Below are 24,902 nucleotides of genomic sequence, written 5' to 3'. Positions count from 1 at the left end.
CGAGGCTGTGCTAAGGGTGCCAGGAGACACAGGCAAGTGACTAAAAGCCGATAGGGAGGAAAACAGAGAAGCGGTGATCCATAAACACTACAGAGCTTGGAATTATAGTAAGTCCCTGACTTAGTAACATTCAAGTTGTGAACTTTCACAGATACAAACGGACCACGCATGTTTGTATCTGCAAACAAATGTTTGTACATGCAAACAAATCACAGAAGTAGCTCACGTGTCTGCTGGACATTATCACAGTTGTGCTACGGGGTGTTTACTGTACAGTGCAGTAATGTACAGTGCTACTATTTAGTCAGGGATTTACTGTATTTGTGTGTGTGTGTTCGGGTTTTTTGTAGTTTATATTGTATATTTGTGTGAAAGGTGCGTAAGACTCACTTTGTCAGACTTAGGAACGTTTTTCTAGAATGGAACTTACTGTATTGAATAACAACTTTAAATTTTTAACTGTGATTAATTTCAGCAAAGTAGATAATGTAGAAAATTTGACAAGGAACTGGATTCTCTTAAAATGAGGCAAACTAATATTGTAGAACCAAAAGGGTAGAATTTACTGAAATTAAAAACTAGTGATTCATTGTACCAGTTTCTTCACATGCACAAAAGGACAGATGGAGAATGTGGAAAGAAGTGGAAGAGACATAGAGGACACAGTTACAGAAGTCTGGGATGGGTACATTTTGAGTCTCAGGAAGCTAAAAAAGAATGTGGAAAAACAGTATTTGAGGAGATGAGTTTTTAAAAGCTGGTAAAAGACAGATCATACATTTGAGAAGTGCTACACATTACGTGCAGGACTAACCCGAAGAGAAACACACTTTAGTACATAGTAATGAAACAGCTATACTCCAAGAGCAGACCGAGTTACAGGGCCTGAATCTCATCACACATTCTTCATGTCTTCCAAAATGAACGTGGTGACAAAATGCACTGAACTACTGTAAAGCGGATCTGATTTTCTCTACCAGTTTTTCTTTGCCGTACTACTATGAAAATATAAGTATCAGGCCTTTGGTCTGGTGTTTTTGGCTTTTTTGCCTTTTTTGAGACAGGGTCTCACTATGTAATTCAGGCTGGCCTTGAACTCACTGCATAGGTGGCAGTCCTGCCTCAGCCTCCTGAGTGGTGGGATTACAGGTGTGCGCTTCCACGCCTGGCTCCTTAGGTCTTTTTAAACTTCCCATTTTCTACTGTGGACCTGCTGTCATGTGGACTACAGGAAATGCCTTAAGAAATGGTACACTTACTCATGCTCCATAGCATATCTTCTGACTTGTGAACTTGAGATCTGCCTTTGCCTCTCAAAACCCAAGGACAGCAGAACTGGAAATGCTGTTAATTTAAAGTCCCTGAGTTGTTTTTTTCCTGCATTTCTCTGAGTATGCATAACATCTAAGGATTTGCTCGATAGCCTCCCTCCTTGTTCGTGGTTTTACTTTCAGTAGTTTCAGTTGCCCACAGACCACCAAGGCTTGAAAATATTCGGTGGAAAATTCCAGAAATGAGCAGCGTAGCAGTCTTACCGGTTGAGTGTCATTCTGAGAGGCGTGATGAAATCCACTGTCCCCCCTCATCCCGCTGCCTGTGTGACTCCATTAGCCCACCCTTAGCAGTGTCTCGGCTCTCAGATCAGCTGCCATCACAGGACGTCACAGTGCGTGCTCAGCTAACCCTTATTTTACTTACCAGTTTTCCTGGAGCCAAAGGGTAGTGGTGCTAGCAATTTCAATATGCCTTAGAGAAGCCATAAATTGCTTGCTTCCTTTAAAGAAAAGGTAAAAGTTTATCATAAATATGTTCAAGTAAGAAAGAATATAGGTCATATTAGGTTCAGTATTCTTGATTACCCCTGATGGTCTTGGAATAATACTCTGCAGCTAAAGAGGGCCTGGTGTGTTTTTCTACAGGAATTTCAATTGAGTGATTAGTCTGGCGCATGCATGAGCCTCAGTCACTTCAGGAAGAAGCCTGGCTAACTACTTCTCTCTATTCCATCCATCCTGTCACCCTTTTATATTGTGTCAGCTTTGTCATTCATGCCTATGTGGAGGTTTTTGGTTCTTTTACTCTGTTGTATTCACTAAATATGGCAGACATTACAGCTACAAATAATCTTCAAATGTGAACTTGGTCATTATTTTTTGCAAGAAATGTTTAGGTGTGTAAAGTGTGTATCTGGAGTGGCCTAGGTGAGTTAAAGGACTTCCACATGAGCAGCTAATATTGTGTAATATTAAAGGACACATAAAGGTACTTGGATTTTTTTTCACAGCCTATTAATTACTCTTATTACATTCCCTCTGGTACCAATAATTAGATCCTGCCATTAAGGAAGGTTAAAAGAGATTAGAAATGTACATAATTACTTTTTTTAACCTTCCTTTTCCCTAATTAAATCTACATGAGCTTGAAAGTAATAAACTGGTATTTTCCACAAAGAAGCGTCTTATATATCTATCTATATATGTTTATATAGATAGATAGATATAGATATATATTTGGTGGTATATATATTTATTTGGTGTATGCACAAGCATATATTCTGTTTTTAAAAATGAAGAAGAAAAGTATATATCTTATTTATACTGGTTTTGTCCTCAGGAAAATAAAAAATTAGTCTAAAAGCACTGAATAATCCAAAATCTTATCAACTTTTTCTTGTTACTTAACCTTGGGAATATTCTATTTTTAATCTTAACGGTGTATTTAATATCACTGGAGTAGACCATTTTGAATAAGTTAATTGGCCTCCTAAATATGTAAATCAAGGCCATACACTGTGTACATTAGTTTTGTCTTATAATTATTTCAATAAGAGTTTTGGGTTTCTCCTTGTGTTTACTTGGTTGTTTGATTTTGTTGTTGTTGTTGTTAGTTGTCTAGACATTCCAGTTGGAAATCTATTTTCAACTGAAAGAATATGAGATGTGTTCTTTATTTACTTATTTATTTTTTTTGGTTTTTCTCCGGTACCGGGAACTGAACTCACGACCTTGTGCTTGCCAGGCAGGCGCTTTTGCCGCTGAGCTAAATCCTCAGCCCCGAGATGTGTTCTTTATTAATTAGAACCACTCTATAAAAATGAGGGAGCAAAAGTTTACTTTATTAATAGTTCTAGAAATATATTTTGTACACACTTGGAAGAATCTTTAGATTTCTTGTCAGTATCTTTAACACAATTTAAATTTTATATGTGTTATAAAGATTTCATCAGCAGACCATTTTATATAAATCCCAAAAATGTTTTATTGTACTTGGCCTATATATTAATAATAAGAGTAATTCATATGCAACCTAATTTATTTGGCTTGGATTTTATTCCTAGAAGTAGTATGAGTTTCAATCAGATAGATTTATACAGAAACTTGATTTTCAAATGCAAGTATGCTACAAGTAAAAAGTGAGGTCCTAGAATTAACCAAAGTAAAGAATCATACATAAAATAATAAAGACAACTTTATTATAAATTTATTATCTCTTTTCAAAAGTAACTAATGACATTGAGGTGTATACTTGAAGAAATAAAGTCAAGAACACTGTAAAAATCCAGATAGAAATGTAGTAACTTTAGGACTATCTAGGAATAAAAAATTTCTACAACTGAGTGTGTTTCTTACATGCACTAGTACTTTGTAAGCATTTTGGCTAGGCATCACCTGTGCTCTTGAGCAGAGCACACACAGGGAGGCTGTTACGAACACCACGCTCACTTCTCTCAGGGGCTCGGGAAGACGGAGGTACACCACTCAAGTTACTGTTCTCCACATTCAGTGTGCTCAAAAGCTTGGCATTTGTTTGCAGTGAGCACATAGCTAACCTATCTTTTCCCTGTTCCTCAAACATACACTTCCTGCTAGTTCACCACGTGATTGGAATTACCAGAAAGGCAACTTGTTGCCATTCAAGGGAGCCCTTAGTTATTAATGCAGCTGACAGTCAAGTCAGCATCAGTTTGGAAAATGTCATATAGTGTCTTTAGTAGCCAAAAAAAAGAAGAATCCCTAAAATGGGTTGACGTTAGTCAGTATACGAGAGATGTGCTCCCCCTCATTCAGCCTCCAAGCTTGCATATGTCAGCTCAAGTTGTGGTAGAATTTGACCTCTTAAATAACCAGTGTGTGCTTGGTTATAGTTCTGAAGATGGAATAAATGAAAATAGGTTATACCTTGCAGTTTCTATAACTACTACTGTAATTGTAACAATTCAATTTTATTATAAAGTATTACTGTTCTGATTCAAAAATGGATTTCTAGATCATCTCAGCTGTCAACATCTCCCACATTAGGGTTCTTGCTTCAATTTGACAAAGAGCTTAGTTTTTCATCATTTGTGACCATGTGCTGCCATCTCTACTCTACAAGTAGCGCTGATCACTTACACTTTAGCAGAGTGACCTGGAAATACCCGGCTATAACACTGTTACATGCACCTGTGGTCATAGCGTCCAACCTGGAAAGGTGTCATGTGGAGAATGTCTTTAGTGCCTCCCACTGATAGATGAGATTTCACAACTTCGCATTTCTGATTTTTATCAGTGTTGCCTATATAGCATGAATTAGAACTTAAAGATATAAAAACTGCTTCACTAAAAATAATAATTTTTCCCCTCAAGTTCCACATCAAGTAATCCTTTAACTGCTGAAGAAAATCATGGATTTGCCAAACGTGTTCGACAAGACAATGCAGGCAATAAGCTCTTACAAGAAAACAGCTCAACCATAGGTATGTCTCAGCTCTTAATTTGTTAATGACATGATTATCTAACAAACAAATGATACTTTTTATTTTTTACAATATTTTCTTAAAAACTCCCATTTATGTACTACTGACCACATTTATTATATAGTAGAACAGTGTAATTATCCATATGTTACAGATGAGGAAACTTAAGGCACAGCATGTAAAGCACATGTCTAAGATCATGCTGGGGCTAGAACTCGAACCAGAACTCCCAGCTTTACGTTCTGGTCCCTTCCATCATCTGTGCTACCTCATATCACAGAATTGGTAAATAATTTAGCTAATAGTCAAATGTATTATTTAATAAGCTAATTAAGTATGTTTTATAAACTCTACCCACTTGTAATTTTCCTCTTAACCTGTTCTAATAATTTGGCCTCTGACTCAGTTGTGTGATTACTGTACTGGCTTCTATTTGTGCCCGGTGATTATAACTTTCATTGGCAAGTTGAAAAAGATAATAATAAAAGTGACTGTATCTCCTCAGCTCCATGTGGGAGTGACAGAAGAGGCCCTTCAGTTGATTGAGAGGCAGATTTCGCCCACCAGTTTCTAGATCATGACGTCCAAACCTCTGTGTCTGTGACGCTGCTTTGAAGATGTCATTCAGAAAGTGCCTCTTTCCTAAGTGTTTGCCTGTGCTAGGTCCTGTAGTGAACACAAAGATAAATACTGTATGACCATTTTGTTTTCTTCTTGGAAGGAACTCGTCGCACCTCGTGTACGGGTCTCATGAGATGATGTTTCCATGAATAACAGGAAAACTTTTTTTCTTTTTTTGTCAGTGCTGTTTGAATTGCATAAAATTTCTCAAAACTGCCAAAACTTCGATGTTTATTTCCTATAGTAGCCAGTGGCAGTTGTTTACCTTAAGTTCAATGTAAATACCTCTTAATTCAAATTTAACTAGGTACTAAAATGAAGTCAGGTAACTAGGTACTAAAATGAAGCTTAGTTATTTGGGGTCACATTCGGTGTTCTGTAATGCTGGCCACTATGTGTCTGTAGTTGGTGTGGGTCAGAACTGCCGCATTTGTCTCCTGAGAACGTGTCACGATGTCATAATTCCGCAACTAAATAATAAACTTGTGAAAATTCTCAAATCGTGGAAAATTGGTTTTATTTTGTCTAGGAATGGTAAAAACATAGATCAAATTCTTTTTTATTTAAAGCAAAGTTGGAAAAAATTACTATGGAAGGAAAAGTGATAGATAATACTAAGCTATAATTCTTGCCAAAGAAGAAAAAAGCTAACAATAGGGTTTTTTTTAATTATAGATTCTTAAGGATTAAGGAGCACTTAGAAGGAGGCACTAAAAGACGATAATATTTTATATACATTAGAATATCCACTTGAAAAATACCTGAATACATATCAGAAATTTCTAGAAAAGTAAAAATGGAAACTCTCTTTAGAAGGTGTTTTCCTTAGTTCACTTTTGCAGTACCAACATTTAAACCCAAGGCCTTCACACTGATCTATATCCCCAGACCTTTTCTGAGACGGGGTCTCGAGAAGTTGTTCAGTTGCCTGGTCTGGGCTTGAACTTGTAGTCTTCCTGGCCCAATCTCCCAGAATGCTGGGAGCAGAACATGCACCGTCATGCTCAGCTCCCCTAAATTCTTCAGCTAACAGCATACAAATGAAAAGCGAAGGACCCTCAGTGGGCCAGTGTTGTTAGCTGAGCAGTTACAGAAATTAAAAGAAACCGTGTGCCTCCAAAACTGAGATCAACTTGGGGGAGTCCACGGTCACGGTCAGAGTTTGAACCCCCAGTGTAAAAAATCTAAAGAGTAAAAAAATCATGTATACAAGAAAGGCAGGAAAGAGTGTGTAGAGTGAGTGTAGCATTTATTCAGGACTTCACCTGATAACAAAGCGCACACCCGTCACGGAACTTGGTAATCAGCTTCTAAGCTCAAGGTATAATGTATCTTTACTGTATTTTAAATTATGTTTCAAGAGTGAATTTTCTTTCCTTTGGTTATAACTTTTATTTTTATAAGTTGAATGAATGGTGAAAACTCGTTTCTATGCTTGTACTCCATTTCTGTTTCTTTTTTTCTGTAGGGCACAAAAAAAACATCCATAAGCTAAACTCGAACATGGCTAGGAAATTTGGAAGAGACATTTCAAAAGGAAATGTAAGATAAGTCACTTCAAAGTCAAGGACAATGAAACCTGTCGAGTCTGCTTTTGAAAGGGGTTTGTCAGCGTGCTTCCAGAAGTGTGTTTAAAACCCTTGAAAGAAGACCCTCTAGAGCTATTTACCCAAACATCTTCAGCAAGCAGAAAATGAAACTGTTTCCTTTGGTACTTTGAGTAAATATAAAATTTCAACAGAAAAGGTTATGTCTTAAGTTTCTGAAATATTTGTTACCCTTCAAAATTCCTAACTCAGCCCTGTGGCAGCTCCCTTTTATAGCAAGTTGAGGGTGATTTAGAAAGCAGTAGTGAGATAAATTATCCTTACTTTGTTTTTAAATAAAGAGAACTTAGAAGTGGTAAAATGATGGTCCAAGACACACTAGGTCTTCTGTTAATTTTCCCTGCTTTAGTTTGCTCATACTTTGGACTGACGTTCCCAGAAGTACCTTGATGTACAAATGTAGATAAGTGCTGTCCATAAAGTTGCTGTACATTTTATTTAAATGTCTGTAATAAAATACTAATACTTCTTTGCTACTTGATACATTAAAGATACAGATTTTAAACTTTGATTTTCCTGTCTCATTATTAGCCTTTGCAAATGCTATTATTCTATATAAAATATGGATTCTATATATTTGTATTTCAAACTAGATTGAGACATATAGTACCAGATCCAAGTCTGAAAGTAATTCATACATTTCCGTATGATAATGAGAAAACACTTTAATTCATTCCTGCTGCTATAGAAATTACATGGAGCTGCAGCTCAGTCATACTATAACCTTGTTCAGCTGCCCACATCCGGCCTGCTTTTCTGCTGAATACGACAAATATTTGTTTGAATGCACTTTTAATTTTGTCTACCATCAGAACCTTCATACCAAAGCAAACAACCCTACAAAACAAATTGCAACATTTTAAAACTTTTTTTTTTTTTATTTAACATCTGATTGAGAAAGTGTGAGGTAGAATAATCTTCATACAGTAGTTCCTTGTAACTCTGACCCAGTGATTTCATATTCAAAACAATACAGTCAGGACCGGTCACAAAGAAAACCACCATTTTTTTCTTTTTTTTGGTCCTCCTATCATTAGGGTTGGTTGGATGGTTGGTTTGTTTTTTGTGCTGCCTGTTTAACAATCACTCTCACCTCTCTATTAATCCTTTCCATCTCATTCTAGGTAGTTGTGCACTACAAAAGAAATGTTTTTACTAGATGAATTCCTAGCAAGATTACTAAGTCACTGTACCTTGCGGTCTACCTTGTACACGTAAGAAAGGGTTAGGACTTTCTTACATGTTATTCTTACCAGCTAGCGATTTGGCCTTCTGTCAAAATTAATTAGTAATGCTTTTGCATTGCAACTCTGTTAAGGAGAAATGGGTGAATAAATCATAATGAAAATGCAAGAAGAAAGCTGTCCAACACATGAATACAGAGAAAATATGTTTAATGAGAGCTAGAATGCTATTCAGTAAGTCACTATGAAGCCATTTGTAAATGAATTTTTTGGAGAACTGGACAGATCGTAAGTCTAGCTCAGTGGGTTTCCCCAGAGTGAACGTGCCATGTGACCAGCACTCTGCTCATGGAATAGGAAGTTACCAGTACGTCAGAAGCCCCTCACTACTTCTCATGCATAGACTGATTTTAACTAAAGTTATTTTTATTTGAAAAACAGTATATTGTTCCTGAAAACAATGCAGAACTCTAAACTAAAAATATGTTTCCTCCTCACCCCGTGTTATCCCCCGTGTAAGCACTGTTAATAGCTCAGGCACTTTGTCCACTCGTTTTCATTCCTGTGTGATTTTATATAATTAGTATGGGGTTGTTGGTTTTTTTTTTTTTTTTTTTTTTTACGAAATTGGATCGCACTTTATATTGTTTTGCAGTTGCAGTTTCATTCACATTTAAAATCGTCATACATGTCTTTGTCACATTTTTAAATGTGAATTTCATAAATACTATTACAACAGTAATCCACTTAGCAGATCTGTCTGAAGTCATTTATTTTTCTTTCAGTGGAGTATTTCATAGCATTTTACATTCTTGCTTAGCAGCCTCAAACAAATGGCCATTTTTTAATTTAACATAAAATCTTACCCTAATTAAAGAAGTAGTGATATCCTTGAGAGCATAGTTTGGATGATAACATTCTAGATTAATGTGCTATCAAATTAAGATTAGAGACTGGAGTTATGACAGTAGGGATCTCATAGAATGTAGCTGAAAGTTGTCTTACCAGATTGAAATAATCTCTTTCAAACATAAAGGCTAGCTCTACTGGTCTCACTTACTAATTTTTATTAAAACCTAAAACCTAGATTTTATTTGTTTTTAATTAAGTTTACTGGTATACTTTATGTATATATACTGATCACATTCATCATAGGGCATTTGTACCTGCACAGGTACACATTTGATTCTTTTTTTCTGATTGAGATTTTGTTTTTTATAGAGTACCACTTTGTAAAATAACATGCTTTTTTAAACTTCGTTGAACATGTTCTTACAATGCCTAGTTTCACTTACATGCCCAAAGATAGGCAGAGTACTGTCCCAGCCATTTGTGCTGCTGTCACAGAATGCCACAGACTGGGGAATTCATAGAAAGCACAAATTTATTTCCTGACCAGGAGCTCCAGGGTCAAGTCTGGCATCTTGAGCCATCATCCTGTGGCAGAGAGAGAAAAGGGTACCTATCAGCTCTCCTATAAGCAACCCACTCAGTGACAGTGGTACCTGCTGCTCAGAGCAGAATCCTTGAGTCCTACCCATGTCCCATTGGGCCCCGCCTCTTGGCACTTGTGCTGAGGAGACATTTTCCCCGTACAAGCAGCCAGGGCAGCACAGCTAAAGACGCTTATGAAAGGGGACTCCAGAGGTGCTACGGAAAGTGGCAAGAACAGTGGGACAAATGAGCTCAAAGCCAGGAGGGTTTTGAGGGGGATCCATGGCGACGAGTCTTCGCCTATGAATACATACGTTGTATGTAAAGGTTCACTGCCTATGTCCATCTCCCCTTGTGTACTTTGAGAGATAGGCCACATTTAAATTCTCTTCGTAATTAACTGATATTTCTTTCTTATTGTATGGTAGTGATCCCTTGAACTCTACCCTCTTGCTCCTCCTCTTTGAAATAGATAGACCTTGACATCAAGATATAGAAGAAATGCCTTCTGCCTTCCTGAAGTAAATCATTCCCATGCACAAGTGACCCGAGATGGTACGGTTCACTTCCACATGACTGTCTGCTGAGCACCCTCAAGTTTCCATCCCAGTTCCAACACATTTATTGGAATGGTCAGTGCTGCCCATTTTCATTTTCTGCATTACTTAAGTACTTGTTTTACATTTCTATCTTCACCTTTTTATCTTATTAAATTGCATTACTTTCCACCTATAACCACCATTTTTTCATCTTTTCTAGTATACAGTGGACCTTGGTTCACAAACTTAATTCCTTTCCACAATTCTGGTCGCAGAATTCCTTCCACGATTTTGTACTAAAACAAAGACAGGATTGGTATTGGTGAGGCTCTCCCACAAGAGCCGCAAAGCCAGAAGGAGACAGAAGGCGCTAAAAAGAGTTGTGTGAGGTGGGGGCAGGTGGAGATCCAGCGGTAATTACAGCAACGTGGGTCTGTGTATCTTGGCCATCTTTCATGTGGACTTTTCCAAAATCAGTTTTTAACTCCAAGCTCATGCTTCTGCCAGAGTCGTCTATTTGGCTGTTCTTGATAAAGCCACCCGGAGACTTTCCCACTGGAGTATAAATCATTCAGGCAATCGGTACTTGCCTCTGCTGCCGAGTACTGACAGTCCGTGATTTCAACTCTTGCTTCCGAAGCCTATAATGAGAGCATCGTGCTAAGTTACCTTTTCTGCTTTGAATCAGTGGTGAAAAGCCTAATTGGCTAATTAGCTGCTTGTGGTACACAGCCATTGAAAAGCACGCTCTTACTTTGAAGTTTTTTTTCAGGGGGAGAGTGGTGGTTGGGACAGAATCCAGGGCCTCCTGCATCCTAAACCAACACTGTAACACTGAGTCACACCCCAAGCCCTTGAGGATCTTTTAGGTTGTTAAAAAATACACCATTTCTGTGCTCCATTTCATAGGAAAATCTGAGAAGACAAGCCCTGAGAACTAAAATAAACCCGCTGCACATAAATGTTAACCCTCCTGTGATCAACAGTCCTGTAACAGTGCTTGTGAGTTTAATTTGACAGAAGATAGGGTGTAAGGAACTTCTGGGTTTATTCAGAAGTCATCGTAACTTCCCCGATTGACTCAGTCTCCCTCCTAGAAAGAGAAATGTTGGATACTAATTCATGGTGTTAACCCTCTCTTGTAGGTATTGGGTAGGTTTCATCCCCCCCCCCACTATTAAATGTTAATTTTTAACCAAGGGTAGTGGGAAGCACTGGCTGTCAGAATTAGCTGGAACTCATTTAACACTCCATCTGTCAGCCGTTCGGCATCATCGCTCATCCGCCCCAGACAATACCGATGATGGTGTAGAAATGACATTTCCAGGTGAAATTCATTTACAGGAGTAAACTAATTCCCAGTCAGACCCTAATGACCATTAGAAAGTCCCTGCGCCACCCAGTCTGCTGTACATGGAAGGTGAACGTCATCATTCAGTTGGCATGTGCCAGATACGAAAATTTTCCAGTTCTTCCCTCAATTCATTTAATGCTCATTTAGAAATGCACACCAAGAAGGACTTGATATTTAATTCTCTTATAAACTGTAAACACATCACGGTGGTATTTGGGTATCTTACAGACTTTGTCTGTAAACAGAAGTTGCTTCAAGGCATACTCCAGATAGTGCTGGTCCAAAATTTTAAAAGCTTACAAGTTCTTCAAATGAATGCCTATAATTTTTTAACATGTGGATTGGAAAAGCACATTTAGTACGAGTGGCACAAATATTTACCTTTTAGTGGTCATCGGAAGAGTTATCTATAGGACACATTTTCAAGATAGATCTCCAATTATAGATAGCACCTTAAAATATATGTACCTATACCTAAAACACATTCCACTAATAATTAGAGATTCTACCTTCTAGTGTATTATCTAATGCCAGATGGAATGTAACATAATATTGCATAACTTAGCAATGACAGCGGTTTGGATTTAGACTATTTTTCAATTGGAAGTATCATTAAAAAGAAAATTGCAGAAGGAGGCGAACTTGTTCCCAAATAATTCTATTGTGTCCTCGAAGCCAGTTATAGGATTAGTTACCCACCTGTAGCAAACGATGTTTTGTATTCAAACATTGTCTATGAAAGAGATCAGGCTATCCACGGAAGCATGCTGCTAAAGCATTTATAACTGGTAACAACGTCAAAGTAAATGAAAAGGCAGCATTGAAGCAAATACGAAACTACCTATAGCTTACACAAAAACAAAAGGCAGAGCAGAAAAATACTTGTTATAAATATTCATTAGACAATCAATGAAAAGTTTGAACGGTTCTATTCAGAATTTATTATAAATTTAACTTTTACACACAGCATTTGGAAATGTCATGTATGCTCTTAAAATCAGAGCAAATCATTACTAATTTGGTGCTACTGCGCATATTTGGCAGAAATCACTGTGTGATGGCTTTGGTCTGAAACGGCCTGCAAATCTTCATGTGTTTGGGAGACGATAGGATTACAGGCAAGCTGTTGGGAGGCGGGGTCTGGTCCAAGGAGATGCGATACTAGGGATACGGCATGGAAGGCTTTCTGTCCCTCCCAGGCTCCTTCCTTCCCTCCTCTCCCTGCTTCCTGGCCGCCATGATGTGAGCAGCTCCCCTCCTCCAGACCCCTGCACCATTCCTCCCTGCTGGCCAACTGCAGACTAAAAATGTGAACCCAAGTGAACCTCTCCTTTAAGTTGCCAGTGTCCCAGAGAGTGACTAAGACACCCTGACTTCCATGGAAAAGGAAAAGTAGGCACTACTAATTTCAAATCCCATTGCATTTTAGTTGTGAGATATTTATGGCAGCTAGATTGGGAGATCTGTGAAGCCCAAGGTCACACTGCTCTTGATTACTCCTGTACCTCACCACCTAACACAGCAGCAGGTCCTATGTTTGCTTGTGCTCAATAAATCTAATTTGAGGCCCTAATATAGTTCACATTGGCATTTCCCAGAGGGAAGCAAACTGCTTAATCTTGGACAACACAATTCAAACCTGGTACAAATAGCACAGTGAAGTTTTTAACCAGCAATGAAAAAAGTCACTTCTTACAATCATCTTTTTAAAAATGTTCTGACTCCTCCAGAGTGGCATGGGTCACATGTTGCATATCTCTCAGGTAGCGAGTGAGTCATGTAACTGGAGAGGTGTGTGCCATTTCCCCCTGTGTAGGCAGAAGGCTATGTGGCTATGCCATTCTTGACAAGATTCTCATTTTTAAAAAATCATAACTTTTGTTAAAATTTTTGAAAATCACATCTTAACACATTAGACTTTCCTATAATGTCAGGATTATAAAATAATCACCTAGAATTATAACTGTAATTGTTTACAGGGTATTTTTAGCTAAAAGGTGCAGAATTCCTTTTATGTGCTGAATTAAAACTCATCTAACGTATCTGGCAGGCAAGTTTTAGTAGACTTATGTAAATTTACCCTGTCAATGTATTTAAGGGTCTAGATTGTTTAGTAAGTCCCACTCTGTTACGCTTTCTGACTTTCAGAGAGGAGAAAAAATAATCACATATGATATATAATAAAGTATTTCATTTTAATAAGTGTAAATCTGGTGAAATTGCTATAATTTCTTCCCTGCATAATCTCAACTAGAATTGAGGAACTGAACTGCTCTGACCATCTGATTTTGAGGGTTTATCAGCTTTAAAATTTTTTATTTAAAACATGTATTTTGACCCTGTACGGAAATTCTTGTTTTCTCAGAAGGCAAATTCCTATTTCTCTCTAGTCTAAACACTCACTCGACTACGCTCTCCAAACTTTACTTCTGACCAGGATGGTGGACGTTTTCCCCACATTAACCAACTCCCCAACTCTCAGGGCACCAACTAGATATCTTACAATTCAGTTATGACATTGATCACCTGGAATTCATGCAAAGCCCACAGGCTAAGGGCTCAGTCCCGCAAGACTACCTCCTACCTCAGACACTAATCACAAGTAGTGGATCCCATGTTGCCCACCCATCTGCCCATGTTGGCTACGAGTTGGGGGGTCCTGTGACCTCCTCCTCATGTTTGATCATATGTTAGTGGCTCAGAGAACTTATGGAAATACACATATTTACCCACTTATTGTAAAGATACAACTCAGGAAGACCAAAATGGAACAGATGCATACAGCCAGAGGAGCTCCGGACACACCACCCCTACATGCTGACCAACCTGGAAGCTGTCCATGTCCTTCTGAGTTTTTATAGAGGACTCCTTGTGTAGGCATGATTGATTAAATCTTTGGCTATTGATGATTAAGTCAACCTCCAGGCCCTCAATCCACCCCTCTAATCACGTGCTTGGTTCTCTGGCAAACCACCCCCCATCCTGTGGTTCTCTGGGACTTTCCAAAAGTTGCCTCATTAAACTAAACTCAGGTGTGGTTGAAAGGGGCTTGTTATGAACAACAAAAGATCTTCCATTCACATGCATTGCTCTCAGCACTTAGGAAATTCCAACAGCTTTAGAAGCTCCGTGCCAGAAACAAACACCAAATATTTACTTCTTACAGTATCACAGGCTCTCATTGTTGAAAATTAATGTTAGGCCCTTAGGGTAAGAAGAAATGTTATGAGTTTCTCTCCATCTCTTCTACATGCAGTGCAGGAATCTCTTGCATGGCATTCCTAATCCCCCTGAAAAATTTTAATGAATGAAGAAACCAGTCTCTCTGCCAGTTCACACACGACACTAATGGAAGATTATAATTTTTAGAAAGTTCTAACTTATGGTGGATCCAAATCTGAGCCACTGAAACTTTGGTCCATCAGTTCTAGTTCTGTTCTTGAAAGCAAGAAAGTTACGTGTCTTGTCGCCAATTTGCCACTTATGCTTAGTATAAAATCTGCCATACAGGATCATTAACCTTTATTACAAGGACTTGATAATATCATTGGGAAATAGCCAGTTCCTGATTGTTTGCATATGCTATATTAGTCAGAAATGCCTGCAGCTGCAAGGAAGAGCTTGCCCAACCCTAATAGCTTAAGACAGGACTGGCTTCCTCACATAGCTGGAAATCGAGAGTCAGCTGCTAATGTTTGCTCCTCAGCTCAGCGATTATTCAGGGACGTTGTCTTTGAAATTCCCTAGTTTTCTGTTTTTTTGTTTTTTTTCTTTTCTGACCACTTCTGTGTTCAAGGCAAGAAAAAAAGGAAAGTGCAATGTTCTTCCCAGCTGTACCTGTTTTTCTCAAAAAAGCAAAAGCATTCTCAGAAGTGCTCCAACCAGGCTATATGGTTTAAATACCATTATGATCCCAGCCCTTACAAGAATATGGCTCTAGTAAGTGATCATTAAATATTAGAAAATGGAATGTCTTTAAATCAGTACAGCCATGTGAACAGAACTCTGGCCTTAGAGGAATTCAAACCAGAGAGGAGATAAATATAAAGTCAAAATACAAAGCAATCAAATGCCTCTCATTGAAAGGGCAAGAAAAACAACCATAAGGAAGCAATTAAAGGGAGACATATTTCAGCATTATTTCTTGCTTGCTAGTTATTGAAAACCAACAAAGGGGGCTTCAATGATATACAGCTGGTGATTTTTGTCTTCAGTTAATCATGACACACATAAAATAAGCGATCAATAAGTTTTTCTTGTGGAATTTTTCCCTCTGAAGTATCAAATGACCAACAATAAGAAGAAAATATTAAGTTTCTAGGAAGGGGGGAAGCTCCTAGGAGCTTATTAGAAATGGAATATGTCAGACCTCACCTAAAAGAAAACCCGTACTTTAGCAAGACCCCCAAGAGATTTGTAACATGCATATCCTTCCATCCTTCCTTCAGCATCAATCTTTCTTAGTTATGTTATTACATAATGTGTTTTAGTCTATTGCTTAATCTGAAGGACTCTCGATATTATAATCATCATAATTATTGTGTTATTGTTATAATTATAGATGTCATTGATATAGAGCTAAGTAACCTGGTTTGATCTCAGGAAATGTATACTGTAGGGTAGAATTGCTCAACCTGGGCTTTATGGAGCTTTGGGCCCTTGTGCTTTGTTCCGAAGAGTTCTCCTGCACCGTGTAGGCTGCTGAGCAGCATTCCTGCCTCTCCCCACCAGACACCAGTTGTGTTCTCTTCTAGGTGTAAAAGCTCAGAGTTTTCATGGACATTGCCAGATTTCCTCTGGGCAAAATAGTTGCAGTGGAGAAACAATGCTCTTCATTAAAACGTTGCCATTTGACAAGGAATCTTCCAAGCAGCATTTCTTATTTTCATTCTATGTCTTTGTTCGCTTCTTAGTTTATACCCAGCTGCCATTGTTTATTGTATTTCATGTTATTCTATTTGCTTGGATTTCTTTTTTACTACTGTTTCTCCTTGAATAATTTTTAAATGGGCGATGTGCGGACAGTAAACATACTTAATTCTTATGTATCTCAAAACATCTGACTCGGCATTAGTAGTTTGGCTGAGGATGGAAATCTACACCCAGTATCTTTTCTGCCTGTAATGTTGAGGCCATTGCTTTGCTGGCCTCTGACAGCTGCTGACACCGTGTTACCACTATTTGTTATATATTTGGGTTTTAAACCCATATTGTACTCTAGGCTGAATTATGTGAAGTTTTCAATACTCAAAGTGGTTTTTCATTTAAACCCACCATTGCAGATAGTTGAATTCAGTATTTCTACTTGTCTTGCCTTTGCTATACTTCCTTTTCCCCTTTGTCACTTTCTTTGGGATTTTTGATTGGTGTTTCATCTCTCTCCATTAGTTTGCAAGTGTGCCCTTCTTTTTCACTGGTGATTACACTAGAAATTACGGCATGCATTGATGACTTACCAGAATCTACTAGGACTTGATCTTTCTCTCTCCTTCCAGATGATACCAAGGCCTCACACACTTTCATCCTTCTCGACTGCTCTCCTCTGTTGCCCGTTGAGTTTGCTCTATGGTAACCCCCGAACAGAACTGCTGGCATTCCCCAGCAGGTTTATTTGGGTTTAGTTCCATCATCTTCCATGTTGGTAGCTCTCTTCCTGTAGTTCCCAGCTGCCCCCAGGGACTCTTCTTTTGGCTGAATTTTTAAAAACATTAAACACATCTTGTTGTGAATTCTGTGAGGTTTTGTTATCTGAATCTGGCTAACCCCACATTTGTTCTTTTTTTTTAAAGCAGTGGCACAGTTTATTTGAAAAAGTAAAAGTGAAGAGAAACTGGCTCTGTAGAATGAGCTTGGGCTGAGGAGAAGAGGAAAAAGCAGGATAAAAGCACACCTTGGAGGACACATGGGATACCATGAGGAAACCACAGTAGCCCACACCTTTATTCTTGAGGACTGTTCTACAGTTTGTAGAATTATGGGTTGGCAAGCATATTCTTTAAGCACATCATGACAACACCGAACAATTTAAATATTTGCTCTGTGGAAGTCAATGACAGCTCTACTGTTACTACTTTAAAAATAACCTCTTTTTCTCTGGGGTTAGATACTTAGTGTCTTTCCTTCTCTCTTTCTTCCTCTCTTTCTCTCTTTCTTTCTTTCTCCTTCTTTCTTTCTCTCTCTCTTTCTTTCTTCCATCCTCTTTTTCTCCTCCATGTAATACACTTACCACTTGGAACCTATAGATTGAGGTCATTTATCAGGTAGGGAAATATTTCAACCATTATCTTGCCAGGGATATAGCTCAGTGGCACAGGCGCCTGCCTGGCAAGTGCAAGGTCCTGAGTTCGATTCCTGGTACCAAAAAAACCCATTACCTCTTAAATAAAATAGTTCAATTATGTTCACAGTATCATCAAATGCATTAGCACTATTAATTTATATAACCAATAAAAGAAAAAATAAACCCATAGCCAATTAAACTCTGAAATATACTCTTGTCATTTTCAAATCATCTTATACTTGCTGCTATTATTTTTATCAGAAAAATTTGTCTTATATACATATATATCATTGTTCCTACCTGTATTAGTCAGGGTTCTCCAGATAAATTTATCTCCAGATAAATAGGATCAAGAGGATATATATATATATATATATACATATATAGAGAGAGAGAAAGAGAGAGAGAAAGAAAGGGAGAGAAAGAGAGAGAGAGAGAGACAAAGGGAGAGAAAGAGAGAGAGAGAGAGAAAGAGAGAGAGAGAGAGGGAGGGAGAAATTTTATGAAATTAGTCCATGAGTGTGAAGTCTTGGCAAGTTCAAAGTCTAATGGCAAAGCTCACTGGGTGGAAGTGATACACAGTCCTAGTCCAAAGAAAGACTGCTGGAATAGTCCCATTTGCTCAGAGGAGGTCAGGCTTTTCTTCCATTTAGATTTTTGATGGATTGGAAAGGCCCAAATAAACTCTGGAAAGAAATTTGCTTTCCTCCGAGTTTGAAAACATTTCCCCAGAATAATGTTTGATTAAATATCTGGGCCACAAGGCACAGAAAAGTTGACGTACAAAATTAATCATCACAGCACCCAACAATGAAAAATACACACAAAATAGACTGCCCACACAGGCATTCTTAAAACTTCTTCCCTCAAAGAATCTTTTATGGTTTAGATCTAAAATGGCCCCCAAAGCCTCAAGCATTTGGAAGGTGATTGGATTATGGCTGATCTGCCATTAGGGGTGGGGTCTGGTTGGTCACTGGGGCTGACCCGGAAGGGTTTACATCCCTCCCAGGCTCTGCCTTTGGTATTTCCTGGTCACCGTCATGTGACAGCTTTCCTCTGCCACGCCCTACCACCATGCCCCCAACCATACCAGGGCTGAGACCTCCAAACCACGAGCCACGGTAAACCTCTCTTCCTGCAAATCGAAGGGTAGATATTGTGTCTCAGTGACGAGGAAGCTGACAAAGACAGGATCCAAATCTCAGAATCGCTTCTTGGCTACTGTCTGTGAGGAGTGCTTCCTCAGAGATTCCACGAAGGACTTAAAAGCCAGTAGTCATGGGCTCTGAATTTGTGGAGGTCGCGTAGTAGCAACTTCTCCTTCCCATAACTATTTCATAGGGAGAGCAAAAGGAGTGCTTCCTTATTATCTCTGGGATTTTCTTGCCAAGTAATGACCATCATGGTTGCACATTTGAGATTTATAAATACACAGGCAATGATAATCAGTCAGTGCTGCCCAGCTTTAGTAAAACTAAGATCCCTTCAATTCTAAGACACATCCTGATCTCGGTTTTAGTTTGTGTGCTGCTGAAGCAAGTGCAATGCCTCCTGATTTCAGAAAAGGAAGAGTGGAGAAGCAGTGTACAAAGCAGAGCAACGCAATATTTTATGACCTCTGCCCTTTCGCTTTTCTCCCTCTACAGTTCCAATTAAATGCACGCTAAACCTCCTACATATTTAAGTACCTTTCTCCCCATCTTTATGAACGTTTTACTGCTGCTAAATCCATCCTTTGGCTCTTTAATTTTCATTACTCCATTTTTCAGTTCTTGAGTTTTTAGTTGTTTCTTTTGAAAATAAATAATGTTCAAATTTTTATGTTTCTAGTTACGTGCTGAACTTTTCATGTTTGTCTTTTATCTCTAGAATTATTGCAGGCATTGCTTTATAGGTATATTTTATGAAAGGACAGAGGACTTTTTAAAAATAGACAAGTGAGTGTGCTCTAAGGGATAAAAACCATATAGTAAAGCTTGCAGCCACAAACAGCACACACACCACAGATCATGAAGGCCCACTGGTGGATTCTGCTCTCAGGTTCTAGTTTCTCCCCATGAAGGAAGTGGTGGAACGTAGTGGTTACAAGCACAGTCCATTACACAGATGTGTTTGAGCCCTGGCCAGGTAATCTTGGGCAGTGACTTTAGTTCTCTGAGTCTTACTATCTTTATCTACACAATTTAGATGATAACTGTGGAGCTCAGAAAGACTCGTGGAGTCAGTAAAGCACTAACATGAAGCCTGGCCCTCAGTCAGCGCGGAGTGCAGGTGTCCTGTCATCACCGGGCACTGGTAAAAGCCAACCCCTTACCTGGGATGGGCTGTGTCTTCCTTCCAGAGCCCCTCAGGCCAGTCACACCTGCAGCATTCACACTGCGATGCTGGCTACTCCTTCCAGGATTTTTCCACTGAATCTTTAGCTTTGCTAATGCATTTCCCTAGAAGTATATGTTCATGGTTTGTCTGTGTTTTCTAGAGCTTTATCCACTGAAGAACAGCCTCAGAAACGTTGCTTTCCTGTTGTGCAAAACACTACCGTGCACCCTGCTGCAGCTTCCTGTCTCCCTGACGGACCCGTTCTTGTTGCGGGCACCTTGGCAATGGGAAGAGAGTGGAGAAGAGGACAGGAGCAGTTGTTGGGGGATTTGACAAAGAACATCCAAATGCCCTTTGGCACATGAGCCCCTTCCTGCCCAGATCTTCCCAGGCACAAAAAGGAAGGTTCATAGCGGGGCCCTGGCCCAACCCACATGCCTGCTCCTCTCAGATTAGCTCAGCGAGGTGCACGGGTGTTGCTGGTGCTTCCTACTCACACATGCATTGCAGCTCTCTAGGAAGGGGGCATATTTCCCCACATGTGGCCTGGAGGGGGCGAGTTCCATGGGAGCACCGGACAGCAACAGCAGTGGGAAATATTGCTTGCTGTGTAGACGATTGGACTGAAGGTAGATTAGCCCCAGGAGAGGCTGCACTTCTGCTAAAATGCAGAAGGAAACAGGGAAGTAAAAAGAATTAAGATGCATTACGTACAGACACCAGCTCCCCGCAATGAATGCGATCACTATGTAGGAGTAAAAATACATTTTGAAAAATGCAGAATCCCCAAGATGACCTTCTCTTCTTTTATGTATTTGCCTTCCTTCTCCTTAAACTTGATTATAGACAAGTTCCAATTAGCCGATGTGACGTAATAAAAACATAATTTCCGTGAGGTGAGCACTCGAGCCTCATTTATCTCCGAGGCCCCGGGGTAGCCCTGCGCTTGGAACATGACTGCGGCTGCCGAGCTCATAAACCATGGCACTGTTGAACATGTCCCCCTCCAAATCACTTAATCCATGACGAATCCACGCTCACAAGGAGGAACAATACATGCTTTGTTCCCTAACACAGCTTTTTGTGAAAACAAAACAATGAAATTCTTCTAAAAACACAACAAGATGGGGGGCTGGGGATTTAGCTCAGTGGCAAAAGCGCCTGCCTGGCAAGCGCAAGGTCGTGAGTTCGGTTCCCGGTAAAAACCAAAAAAAAAAAAAAAAAAAAAACAAAAACACAACAAGATGGTGTCAAGACACTTACTGCTCTTTTTAGGGATGTGACTTGGGACTTCGGCAACTCATTTCTCTGTTGGAGCTGTTCCATTTCCACACGCCTGTGTTATGTAGTGAAGATTAATACTATGGGAACACACCAGAGATGTCTCTTTACACAGTTATATTTGGTTAAATCTGAAACATAAATACGCTGGTCTTGACCCTCCTGATGCAAGTTCATTGTGATTTTTTTTCTCAGAGGCAAACGTGACTTCAGGGTTTGCTGAGGTCATAATCACTGGTAAATGTTCAGTGCTAGGCCGTGTGAATGGCTTAAAAGAAACTTGATAGCAGTCCTGTGGGGACAGAGGCTGGATCCCCCTTACTGTTAATCTTCCCCCAGCTGAGGCCATTCCTTTCCCCTGGGCTCTGGTCCCCACCCCCGCTTCCTTTACTTCCTCCTGAAACTTAGTTAATGGAGTCCGTAGTTCCTAACATTTAACCTTTTATCTCTCTCCTTCTTCACAAGTTAATTCTTTGGTTCAACAAGTTTCCATGAAACACTTTCCGTGTGCTTGGCATAATGCTAGGCACCAGACACAGAGAATACCAGGATAGTGTCTTGTCTGTTAGATCCTAGTTCACCAGAGAGCTCAGCAGGCTAACATGTTGACAGTATATCAACATACGCTTCTGGGGAATAGAGGCATCTAAACGTTCCCATGGGAGGGAAGTGGACGTGTGTCTCTCACTCTGATCGAGATCGCAGTCTTCCATTCTTCCTTATATAGTAATGCTTCGTGGGGTGATTTAGGCCATCTAAAGGCTTCAGGAGCTAAGCTCGATGCTTTCATCTGCATTATCTCCTATACTCCACAACAAACCTGAAGTTAGCTTGTGTCCGCCTCACTCAGCTGTATCGCTGAGGGGACAGAAGATCAGTACCTGAGATCCCACAGTTACTGAACAGTACCTGCCCAGATCAGTTAAGATACTTTCAGCTGCAAGTAACCAAAGACATCCTAAACTGGACTAAGGAATAAAGGGGATGACCGGCTTACATAAATGAAAGGAGGAGGATGCACTTTGGGCAGCCTGGCCCAGCAGCTCAGGGACGTGAGCATGGCCCAAGATCTTTCCTTCACTGTCCTCCGCCTTCCTGCCTGTGGATTTCATCGCACAGCTGAGTCTGCTCCCGGTACAGGGATGATTGCCGTCTCCTGTACTCAGTGCTTCCTGCTTCCCAACCAAAAGAAGGCAGCCTCTTCTCCAGCCTTGCGGGGAAGGTTCGGGGCTTCCCCTTTGGTGCTGTGACCTCCCACGCCCAGCCAGATACTGCCCCCGGGGGAAAGGTGAGGTGACAGGTAACCCTGGCTGCTACTCCGGGGGCAGTCTGTGTGGGAGCGTTTGAGGGGATAATGTACACCAGCACTTAGCACAGCGCGGGCGTGCACACGTGCTTAGGGAGGCCGATTACTGCTATTACTGTAACTAGGCGGTTACATGTTCATGGATTCAACACGTAACCATTCATTCAACAGACACTTACTGTGCACAGTAAGTGTGCCCTGCACTGTTCCCGGCACTGCTCCAAGGGCTGGGGATAGTGCAGTCAACAAGACAAAGCCAACTCTCCTCCTTCCTGGAGCTCACATCCCAAAAGCAATGAACAAATACACATGTAACAAAAAAGGAACATGCGCAGTGGATAAGAAAAAGGGCGGTGGGGAGAGCGATCAGGGGACGGTCGCGTTTGCAGAGCGGGCACAAAGGGCCTTGGAGCAGAAGCCAGAATGCAGTGAGCCTGTGGCTATGAGCACCTGAGCACAGTAACACCCAGAGACAGGGCACCTCCGAGTTGCTTTCTGCTCTCAAGGCCGGGTGCCGCAGGAGTCTGAGGGGATTTGCGGCCATTTTTCCGGGCCCGAGATGGACAATTCCCACCCAATCCCTGGAAGCCACCAGAACATTCCAGGTGTCTTTAGGTCCTGCCCCTGCCTTAGAAACAACGTCCAGCTGCCTTCTGCTTCCTTCCAGCCTCGCACACTAGCGCTGCTCCACCCAGCAGAGAGGGTCACAGGGAAGCACAGCTAAGCTGTGGGCGATTGGGTCGGCTCACCCCTGATGAGGTCTTCATCATTCAAGTGCGCCTGAGGATGAGACGGGGCAGAGCCCCCCAGACCTCTATCCTGGACCCCGTTTCTCTCTGTCCAGGCTTTGGGCTGAGCTATATTGCAGTCAACTTAAAGGTTAGATTTTGCTGTGTGCCTGGAACCTGGAATTCTGCATGCCTGTCAGGAGGCATTTTCAGTATGATCACGAGCGTGAAAAGGTCATCACAAAATTCACAGTGCGCAATCAGTGATTTCAGCGGTGGCCACGCCATCGTCACGGCGTGGACGGCCAGGGCTGGAGATGCCAGGAATTCAGCTTGGTGGACGGTGAGTCATCGGGAACAGGCCATCTCTCTGCTCCCCGCGTGCGGGGAAGCAGTAAAACATCAGGGATAAGCCTACAGACGAAAGCAAAGGACAGGCCAGAGTTTCCACACGCTGGTGACCTGTGGTAAGTATGAGCACTTCCGGGTCACAGTGGGGCTACGGCCTGATAAATTCCTGGGAGCTGATGAAATCCTACATCGACAGTGCTTTCAGTGCATCTGCCAAAGACCGCAGCCTCTCCCGCCCCTACTTACGTCTGCTTAGGACACTCACCTTAGCTCTCAGTTGGACAGAACCATCCACCACAAGGCCCATCTCATAACAGAACATTGACTAGATCATGAGACTGACTGACTAATGTGCTGAAGGTTAAAAAAAAAAAACCAGAAAGGCCTGTAGATATGCTTTGGTACTAGCGTAAGGCTGAACAGTCACGAGGCAAACTACTACAAATTGGAAGCTGTCAGTACTGTCAGCAGCCTTGAACGTTCCAATAACATGAATGTGAGGCTCCTCGAAGTTCATTCTGCTTATTTTGCCTGATTTACAGGTTATTGTTCCTCCTTGACTTACAAAATCTGGTCGTAACCTTTAACACCTGTCAGGTAAGAGTGATCGATCTTAAAGGGGATCAATTGTTCTGCGCTAGACTTTTGAGTAGCTCCCCTCAGTCTATCCCCCTGAAATCAAGGGGTGTGAGGCTGAAATGTGTAGAGCCTGTCATTTCACTGTATAAACCTGGATAAGTGGACATTTCATTGCAGGTGTTTCAATAATTGCTTCCACATTTCACATTCATTGTTTCAAAAGCAGGAGGCTAGTGCTTCACTCACCATGCAAGCCGACTCTCTGGGGAAACCAGCAGCGCTTGCTCCCCAACTTGACATTTGCCACCAAAAGTGGCAAGTCTTGCTGGACACTGTCCCATGTGGTCAAGAAACCCCTGTCTTCCCCCACTTGAAACCCGTGACGCTGTTGATCACAGCAGCAGAAATGGTCAGCATAGATTCAAATGAAGACCTGGGCTACAGATGTTCAACCTACTGCACTTTTGATGGATTTCTTTTTGCCAGTAAAAGGGAACTCTGTAAAGATGTGATTAATGCCCTGTCTACTGTTAAATCCTCTGCACAATAACAGCTCGCTTGTAGCACAAAGTCAATGTTCA

The 24,902-nt window shown here is 40.6% G+C and overlaps 1 protein-coding gene across 1 annotated transcript in view; it reads left to right on the top strand.

Annotated features, from left to right (window-relative positions):
• Kif18a (kinesin family member 18A) overlaps positions 1-7,474 on the top strand; it is a 58,815-nt gene extending 51,341 nt beyond the window's left edge. The window contains exons 16-17 of the mRNA XM_005401755.2: positions 4,626-4,735; positions 6,825-7,474. Of these exons, the coding sequence (XP_005401812.1) occupies positions 4,626-4,735; positions 6,825-6,907 (193 nt within the window). The 3' untranslated portion in view covers positions 6,908-7,474. The remainder of the gene's footprint in view (positions 1-4,625; positions 4,736-6,824) is intronic.
• Positions 7,475-24,902: the final 17,428 nt, after the last annotated feature.

The sequence above is a fragment of the Chinchilla lanigera genome, unplaced genomic scaffold (genome assembly GCF_000276665.1).
Source record: "Chinchilla lanigera isolate Chin_1 unplaced genomic scaffold, ChiLan1.0 scaffold00075, whole genome shotgun sequence".
Classification (NCBI taxonomy): domain Eukaryota; kingdom Metazoa; phylum Chordata; class Mammalia; order Rodentia; family Chinchillidae; genus Chinchilla; species Chinchilla lanigera.
Note: the sequence above shows the minus strand (reverse complement) of the source record. Positions and strands in the feature narration are given on the sequence as shown.